Source organism: Eretmochelys imbricata, chromosome 6 (genome assembly GCF_965152235.1).
Source record: "Eretmochelys imbricata isolate rEreImb1 chromosome 6, rEreImb1.hap1, whole genome shotgun sequence".
NCBI classification, from domain to species: Eukaryota; Metazoa; Chordata; order Testudines; family Cheloniidae; genus Eretmochelys; species Eretmochelys imbricata.
Window position 1 is genome coordinate 11,390,613 of NC_135577.1, and position 9,577 is coordinate 11,400,189.

The 9,577-nt window shown below is 49.7% G+C and overlaps 1 protein-coding gene across 3 annotated transcripts in view; it reads left to right on the forward strand.

Annotated features, from left to right (window-relative positions):
• KDM2A (lysine demethylase 2A) overlaps nt 1–6,192 on the forward strand; it is an 83,951-nt gene extending 77,759 nt beyond the window's left edge. For all 3 annotated transcript variants that reach the window (XM_077820814.1, XM_077820815.1, XM_077820816.1), the window contains 4 exons: nt 694–857; nt 1,409–1,567; nt 1,923–2,138; nt 3,308–6,192. In XM_077820814.1, the coding sequence (XP_077676940.1) occupies nt 694–857; nt 1,409–1,567; nt 1,923–2,138; nt 3,308–3,489 (721 nt within the window). In that variant the 3' untranslated portion in view covers nt 3,490–6,192. The remainder of the gene's footprint in view (nt 1–693; nt 858–1,408; nt 1,568–1,922; nt 2,139–3,307) is intronic.
• Nucleotides 6,193–9,577: the final 3,385 nt, after the last annotated feature.

Sequence of the window (9,577 nt, forward strand, 5' to 3'; positions counted from 1 at the left end):
AAGGCGCTGGGGACTGTCTCTGAGCTCTGCACTGTTGCAGTGATCTCCCATGGGGTCCTGAGTATCTCTTACCTCCTCCAGTCCCCAGTCATGATGGGCACATCATGGATACCTGTTCCACCCAGGGGCCTTTTTCTCTCACCTCAGGCTACGTGATGGTTCTCATCAAGACAATGGAGTTACCTGTAGCTTGTGTGAGGAAAGCTGGCCACTCAGGCAGAACATGCAGCCTCCTAGCTAGTGAGGTGGGAAGCAGGGACCTGTATTTCCCTAACCCCTCAGCAACTCCATTGCCCATGAAGGCACAAGCACACTAGATCCTACAGGCCTACAAGACCCTGTTAGCTGCTAGCCCAGCATGGTCTCTCTTCCAGGCATTCCCCGGTTCTTATTGTAACCAGCAGTGCTGAGATAACCAACTGCCCTGCTTCTGGTTCCCGGGGCAGCCTAACCCCTGTTCTGAGTGTGAGCTGCATGACTGGCATCTGAAATGGCTCCTCCAGCACAAGCTGGAGTGTGTCCAGAGACAGACTGGAGCTGAAGAGCCTGCAGAAGTCTGATTAGCACAGCAAGCCCCTGGGTCCTTTGGAGCATGTTACCACTGGAGTTCCTTCATTCCCTTGGCATCCAGCAGTCTGTATCGGGTGGGGCTATGGGCTCTTCCTGTCCAACCGGCATGTCTCTCTGCATCAGGTGCTGCGACAAGAGATTGTGGACAAAGATTGACTTGAGCAGGTGCAAGTCCATCACTCCCCAGGCCCTGAGTGGCATCATCAAGAGGCAGCCGGTCAGCCTCGACCTTAGCTGGACCAATATCTCCAAAAAACAGCTCACCTGGCTTGTCAACAGGCTGCCCGGTCAGTGGGCCTTGTGCTTGGGGTAGGGTGAGGGGGCTTTTCTCTTTTGCTTTGCCCTTGGCATTACAACCCACACGCTGAACTGCCCCTTGTCTGGTAGCCCCACCACCACTCTGAATAGCCAGCCAGCCTGTGGGTGCCATAGCCCTGTGCCCCTTGTGGATGTCAGAGGTAATCTAGGATTGTTGCCATGTTCATGTATCTTCAGGGTATCTCATGGTACCACCCACTCCCAGGAGTCCTTGTGGATCTTCCTGAGTCACACAGGGAAGCTGGCTCTAGCAGTAAGTTCCCTGTGTCCCCCAGTCCCCGGCATTGAAGAGGAGACCTCCCCATCCCTATCCTGCCAGGATGAAGTAGGAATTCGGGGTCTGTGTACATCCCATCCTGGCCTTCTCTCTCCCAGGGGTGGGCAAGGGGTGAAGTCATTGGAATGTGTTGGTGCGGGTGTGGACAAAGTGTCCTGTTGGTCTCCGATCAGAAAGGAAGCTACAGGGGTATCTTGGAGTTGAGGGCTCTCTTGACTCACTGGTTCCCCCTCTTCCCGGCAGGCCTGAAAGACCTCATCTTAGCAGGCTGTTCCTGGTCTGCAGTGTGTGCGCTCAGTACCTCCAGCTGCCCCCTTCTCAGGACCCTCGATCTTCGGTGGGCAGTAGGAATCAAGGACCCTCAGATCCGGGACTTGCTCACACCTCCCACAGACAAACCCAGTATGTTGGTTCCTGGGTCATACAAGGGTGGGCGATGTGGTTGCGCAAGGAAGGCCTGTGTTCAGGTGGGCAGGGGTTGTAGTTACCAAGAAGAATCTCCAGGGGGCAGTGTTCAGGGAATGGGGTGGGAGCTGTGGTTGCCATGGGATGGGGGTATTTCCTCAGGGATCTGTATTTCTGGGAGCGAGATTAGGGCTGTGGTCTCCAGGTAGTGTTGCAGGGTGATTGGGCTGCACTTATTTATTAGAAGTTCACGTCTTGGTGCAGGTGATGAAGTGGGAGGTGCTGGCATGTAGCAGATGGCAATGCATCTAGGGGTGGCCGTGACATGATTGTTTCCCACGCACCTCGGCAGGTCAAGACAATCGCAGCAAACTCCGTAACATGACAGACTTCCGGCTAGCTGGTCTGGACATCACCGATGCCACCCTCCGGCTCATCATCCGCCATATGCCCCTGCTCTCACGACTCGACCTTAGTCACTGCAGCCACCTTACAGACCAGTCGGCCAACCTCCTAACGGCCGTGGGGTCTTCCACACGCAACTCGCTCACTGAGATCAACATGGCAGGTGCCTGCAACCTCTGCACCCTTCCACTGGCACCTTGTGTGGTGCCAGACAGTGCCACTGCTCTGCCTTCATTTACCCTCGCTTTGGATGGGTTCCATGCTGCTGGGGTACAGTGGCGGGATGGGGGTTAGTTTCCATGTTGGCTCAGTTGTGGCCTTTAGCACAGCCCTTCTCCAGAGGGATGAGTGAGCTGTGGGTCTTGGACAATACCTGGCAGCTAGGAATCTGCTCCCAAGGCCGAATGAAGGGGGTGAGCTTGTGTCTTCAGTGCCCCAGATGTTCCTCAGCATCTGCTGCAGGGTTGTCCTCTGAAATCAACACACTTTCCTTTTAAACACATTCAGTCGATAGCCCTTATGGCGAGTGGGGAAACGCTCAGACGGATGAAAATCTTCATTCCACGTGAGAGCGAGATCAAAACTGTTTCATAACTGAGACTCTCTGAGCTGCCCAGATGCCAGTCAGCCCTGCTTCCAGGCTCCCTGGCATATAGCCAGGACCCCCAGCTTGAGCTGGGGCTACAAGGGCTGTGCCAGGCTCCCAGTTCTGTGGCAGCTGACCCAGCAGGTGGGGGGGAAGCAGGCGAGATGGCTGGGAATCAGGCAGGCTTCCACTGTAAGAGTGGATGAAGTGAACACATCCCCATGAACATTTTGATTTTGTGAAATCAGCCTTTTCTGACACACATTGTCTGACAATTTCCAGCCAGCTCTACATTCCAGACCCAAGGGTTCCCTTAGCTACTAGAACTCACCATCTTCCTCTTGAAAGTTGCAGGGTGAATGGTAGAGACCCAGTCCATGGCAGGTGGAAAAGATTAAAATTTAGGGGATGCTTAGATGGAGTTTGTCATCAGATTAAATTCCCGTGGGGGTGCTGCTTTGGATATTCATGGGGCTATGGGGCAGGGGCAGATGTTAGCTGGGGTGGGGGGGGGCTTGCTGTGCTGACTGGGATATTTGGGGGATATTGCTCTGGCTGGGATGTTTTCATATTGAGTATAAACCTCAATGTATTTTTCCATTCCTCTAAACTACCCCATGTTCCCAGCTGGCTGCCCCAGCCTTCTGCCAAACTTGTCCCAGCTTCCTGTGGGGTGTGCAGGGCTATGCGTGGCATGGTGGGGTACTGTGTGCTCTGCTGTAACCCCTTCCTCCTCTTCTGCTCAGGTTGCAATAAGCTGACAGACCAGTCACTGCTGTACCTGCGGCGCATCTCCAACCTCACCCTGATCGACCTGCGAGGCTGCAAGCAGATTACCCGCAAGGCCTGCGAGCATTTCATCTCAGACCTGTCCATCAGCAGCCTCTACTGCCTATCTGACGAGAAGCTGATCCAGAAAATCAGCTAGAGACCAACCCCAGGCAGACTGAGGAGAAGGAAAGATCCCACCCCATCCCTCTCGGAGAGGCGCTCCTCCTCCCCAGCCCTGTCCTGCTGTGAGGCCAACATCATGCACTCCTCCATCACCCACCTCCACAGGCAGGGCAGTGGCCAACCCCACTCCACTGGGTCTCCTCCTCCTCCTCTTCCTGGGACTTCGGCAGGGGAAGGGGGTCCTGCCAGGCTGACCCATAGCTGAGGAGGAATGGGCTGTGGCCAGGGGAACTCGTTCTGGAGCCTGGCTGCTGTTAGTCTGAGGTTGTGCGGAGGTATCCACGCAGGGAAACGTGCCCCTCTTTTCTCCCTGTCTTGGCACCCCAAAACAGATTTCACTTCCTACTCAGCATGGGCAAGGGGAGTGTCCTCCCCCTGGAAAAGAGATTGGAGCTGGATGGTATGAAATGAGCGTGCCTGGTCTCTCCAGTAGCACCGTCACGTGTGGCTGTTGGACCTATGGCTTGTCATACTTGGCACACATGCCACAGCTCTGCCCCCTGAGCTTTTCCTCCTCTTGGCCTTGCCTCACTAAGGTGACTGGGGTTTGCCTCCTGCAGCTTGTATGTAGAGGGCAAGAGCCCCATGGCAATGGGTTCTCAAGGCTAGGTGTCTCCCATGGCTAGCCAAGCTTCCACTCGAGAGCAGCGCTAGCCTGCTCAGAGCACCATCTATCCACACCCCCATGAGGATGAGTGTCCAGCCCTTCTGGAAGGGCTGGGGGTGGGTGTCTGCAGAGGCCAGGTCCATCAGAGCTCAGGGAGGACTCAAAAGGTTTCCAGAGGGGTTTCTAGATTCTGCACAGGGTGGGCTACATGCTCTCCCCACCCCCTGGGACAGGCTAGTACCATTGAGCACTCTTGGGATGCTGTGACCAGAGGAGAGGATCCTTCTCCATCTTGTCACCCAGCGTGTAGCTGTCGGCTCTTGACCTGGGAGATGTGGAGGGGGGCGTGAAAGTCCCCGTCCCCCTACCCCTTTAGCTGCCACTTTTCCTTTGCAATGAATGGTCGGTCCAAAGAACCCTCTCTCTTGGGCAGCAGAGAGCTTTTTGCACTTTAAAAAGAAAGGTTGGAATCTTATTTTGGGTCATTTATTTCCCCTCCTCCCCAAAAGTGACTGGACGCTCCCCTGACTGACTGAGCTTGTCGATGTTTAATGCACAGTTTGCACTCTGCTCTCTTCCTGCCTCCCAAATCCTCTCCTTCTAAGCATACTGATAGCACAAAACCAGCCTGCCACGTGTTCCCCCAGCCCCTCTCCAGCCTTACAGGGGAAAAAGGAACTCTAAGCAGCAGGGAAAAGGGGGAGGGACGAGCGGTTGTGAAACCTCAAAGGAGAATCGACCAGATGCACCCTCACTGCTTCAAAAGCAATAAGGGAGGCAGAAGCAGCTGTCACCCCTCCAGCTCTCCCCACAGCCTGCCGGCTCCAAATTCTCTGGCACCAATGACTTCTGCTGCTGCAGTGTTGGCTGGGGGTGGGGGGTGTCTTTTTTGTTTAGATCCACTGAATCCACAGTGGAGGGCTCAGGTCCTGTGCTTCCCCTTCCCTTCCCCTCCCCTCCCCTCCACTCCCCTCCGCCTCCATATCGTGAGCCTGCTTGCTTGCTGACTGGAACGTGCAAGTGTGATGAATTCCGCAGTGCCTCGGTACATGGGAGTTTTGCTACAATGGATTAAGAGTTTTGGGTGGGGGAGCCCACTTTATCACTGACCAAGGAGTGGAAGCTTTCTGCCATTTTGTTTTTGGTTACTCCTGTGGAAAACAGAAGAATCAAACTACTTTTTTTTTTTTTTTTTTTTTTTTTAAGAAAAGCAGGGGAAGCTATACACAGGAGATATACGTGCATCTGACCTGGGGGACGCTCTGGGCCCGAGGATTTTTGGGCCGGCTTTTCATTTTCAGTTTGAAAAACAAAAGCATCTTAGCTACTGTCACATATGCATTCAGCGCTGAGCAACAGCGGACCAATGAGCTGGGGTGTCCATGGTAGGCAGGAGGAGGAGTCGAGCTGATTGGGTGGAGGAAGTGGTCAGTCTTTTAACTTCGCTGTCCCACAGCCTTCTGAGACACAGCCTTCCACTAAGTCTGTGGCTTCAGAGACTTAAAAAATTAAAATAAAGGTGTGATACTCGTTCCTGTAGCTGGCCACCACCTTGGAGGGCAAGGGATGAAAATCCACAAAGGAAAGAAGAAAGAAAAATATATATATGAAATCACTTAGTGATTTAAAAAAAAACAACCCTGCTCCCTAAATAAAACTCCCTGAAGAAAGTCACTATTGGTTTAAAGGGTTTTGGTTGTGTTTTCGTGTTTTGTTTTTTTCCCCCCAGAGAAATATTGTAAATATATATTTTTTGTTGGCAATTTAGAGTCCATCTCCAACATTCGTGCTTTAAAATTAAATGTAAGCATTAAGGGTAAAAGAAAACAAGTCTTATGCTGTTTGGGTTGGGGGTTATTATTTGGGGGTAAAGGGAGGGGGAGCTAGTTGGAATTTTTTTGTTTTTATTTTCTCTTCTAAGCATTCTCCAATACTGGTTTTAGAGAGAATCTTTGCTCATAACCTATTACCACATGAACAGGAGAGACATTTGTGGGGGAGGGAGGGGAAGATACCAGCCTCTGAAGGGAAATATTTTGTTTCTTGGGGGTGGATTTTTGGAATAAAAGTTTAAAGAAAACACTGTCAGGTCTACATGTTTTTTGTGTGGGAGTTGGACGTCCCGAGAGAGGGAGGTGAACTCAAGTTGATGGTACCACTCAGTTTCCTAGTTTCACTGCCGTCATCGTGCGACCCCTCCAGTGAGCAGAAGAGTATAACAATCCTACTAGGCAATTTATTGTGCATATTTAGCTCTTCCTATTTCAGTTAATGATGTTTCCCTTGTCAAACTCTTGCTAGTTCTCTGATTAGACAGTCTTCAGACCAATATTTTCTGTTGGCAAAAACGATGGTATAGAGATCCTGCAACTCTTCAGGCTCTTGTAAAGTAAAAGATGAAGCACCTGCTATGCATGTTCTGTTGGATGTCATCTTTTGACTCATGTAGGCCCCTCTAATGCCGTAAGTCCGTTGGGAGGCTCAGTACACTGTGTCCTTTCCCAAGCTCCTTCGTAGCTTTGGGTTTTACTGAAGAAAAGCCTTTCTGAAACTTGCTTGATGGAGTTTTTAGCAGAGAAGCAAAAGCTTTTCAGACCAGCTGCAGTCACTATATATAAACAGCCATTGAAGCAGGGAAGTGCTTTGAGAGGCTCAGTGGAAGGAACTAGAGAATTCAATTTCACTCTACTTTGCTTGCACCATTCATGCTCTTTGTGGGCATTGGGTTCCCAAGGTGTTTGTAATTTAGGGCTTCTATCCTGTGGTGCATAATAGTGTAGTTTTCTGAAGGCTGTAATACTTTAATTCTGGTTGTTGGGCTGGATGATATTTATTTAGCCTGTGATATACAGGAGGTCAAACTATATAATACGGGTGGTACATTCTGGTCTTAATCGCTCTGCATGCAGAAGTTATTCTGGAATCAGGTATGGTGCCTCTGCGTATCCTGCAGTGATCTCTGCTACCATGAAGTATTGTAAACTCCATCTAAGTTCTTGGCTTGCACCCTGAGCATCATTCAGAGGTACTGTTGCCCTTGTTTCTCCATCTCCATTGGAGAGGTGGGCTATTGACTGATGATGTACTGCTCAACTGTCATTGCCTTTCCTAACTGGTGTATTGCACCAACTTAGCATCATCTGCCCATTGAATTTAATAGTGAGTATAATTAACCATTAACAATTTACCAAGGGCTGTGCTGGATTCTCCATGACTGGTCATTTTAAATTCAAGATTGGATGTTTTTTCTCTGCTGTAGTTCAAACCAAGTAATTTTGGGGCAGTTCTCTAGGCTCTTATACGGGAGGTCAGACTAGATGACAACAGTGGTCCCTTCTGCCCTTAGATCTGTGACTGGACTTAAACCAGACCTAACTGTGTGGCCATACAATCATGTTAATACCTAAGTATTTGGAATGACTTTCAAATGACCTTGGAACAAAAAGTTGGGGTATACTGATGAGACACAGTTGGGAGGCATTGTCAATACAACAGAAGACTGCAATGTTGTACAGGAAGAAGTGGATGACCTTGAGGACTGTAGCAATAGAAATGGGATGAAATTTAATAGGACAAAGTTCAGGATCATGCACTTAGACACTAATGAAATTGCTATAAACTCAGGGCTTCTCCATTGGAAATGGCCAAAGGAGAAAGGCCTAGGTGTATAGCTGATCGTGGAATGACTGAGCCAACTGTATGATGTGGCTGTGAAAAAGGAAAATGTGATTGTAGGATGAATCTGGAGAGGTATTTCCAGTAGAAAGAGGGAAGTATTAATACCACTTTAGGAGGCAGGGGTAAGCCTCTGGAATACTGCACCCAGATGTGGTCATGCAGGTTCAAGACCAATGAATTCAAACTGGGCCAGGTGCAGAGCAGTGCTGCTAGCATGATTAGGGGTGTGGCTTACAAGAGGAGACTGAAGAGCTTGGCTATTTCGCCCGACAAAACAAAGGTGGGGGAGTGGGATCTGATTGCTCTCTCTGAATACATCGGGGTTGTAAACACCAGTGAGGGAGAAGAGCTGTTGAAGCTAACGGCACAAAAGCAAATAGGGATAAACTGGCCATGAACAAAGTTAGGCTGGAAATTAGGAGCTTTGTAACCATCAGAGCAGTGAGATTCCAGGATGGCCTCCTCCTAGCAGGGATTGGGAAGAGGGGGGACAACTTGACTTATTTTTAAAATGGAGCTTGATCAATTTATGGATTATATAACAGGGCTGCCTGTGATTGCAGGGAACCAGAATTGATGACCTGGGGTGGCCCTTCCACTCCTGTGTCCTACACTCAACTGAAACCCAACTTTTCCCATCTGCTCCTTTCATTCAATCACTTTGGGGTTTGCATATAAAAAGCAAACAAGTGACTCTGATTCAGTGTCTGACTGCTGCTACTTGGTTCCGTGAGCTTGTCACAGATTTATTTCCATCCTCTTTAACATCTGTTTCATTCAAGCTTTCTGGCTAAGATCATGTCCAAACTTTCCTTCCAACCCTTTGTCTCCCCGTGCTCCTGACATCCTGAAAAACAAGCTTTTTTGCCTTAATCTTTCTTGCCTGGGCTTATACAGGGCTAACTTGAAAACTAGCTTGAAATCTCACGGTCCATTGCACCCATCTGTATGTTAAGGCTGACTTGTCTAACAGCACAGTGGACCAAAACATGTTAGTGATGGCTACAGGCCTAGATTCCCTATATTTCCACCGCCCCCTTCAATGAGGGATTGAAAAATGAGAATTCATCAACCCATCCCAAAAACAACAAGGAGTCCGGTGGCACCTTAAAGACTAACAGATTTATTTGGGCATAAGCTTTCGTGGGCTAGAACCCACTTCATCCCATTCCATCCCATCCCATCCCATCCCATTCCATTCACATTATGATCATTTATTGAGGTCTTACAACCCCAGTCATGGACCAGGACTCAGGGCGCTAGATGCTGTACAAACACAACAAAAAGATGGTCCTTTCCCCAGAGTCTACAGTCTAACTCATCATTCGTACCAATGTACAGGGGATGGTTTCAGTAGTCTTCCTCCCTCCCCCTTTTTAATACCTGTTTTAACGTTAGAGTTCTAGATAGTGAATATCTAGCTGTACATGCTTTTCCAGACAGCTTCTGTCCCAAGGAGCTCTTGGCCAGTAGCATCTTCTCTTTGGAAGCTTCCAGTTCCATGTTCTGAATGCCAAAGCAAGCGCAGGCTGGCTGTATGACAGTAGTGCCTGGAGGGGCCCTGTTGCATGATGCGCTGCAGATACACACTGCGACAGTCCCTCCCCAAAGAGCTCAGTCAGAATAGGCAAAGCCGAGAGAGGGAAAGCAGGTCCAGCGATGGCAAGTGACAAAGGAATGCTTTTCGAAAGTCAATGGGATTTAGAGTATGAGGTACCTAAATCACCTTGGAAAAGGAGATAGGGTCCGGAGTCACTTGCCACTTCTGAAAACATTG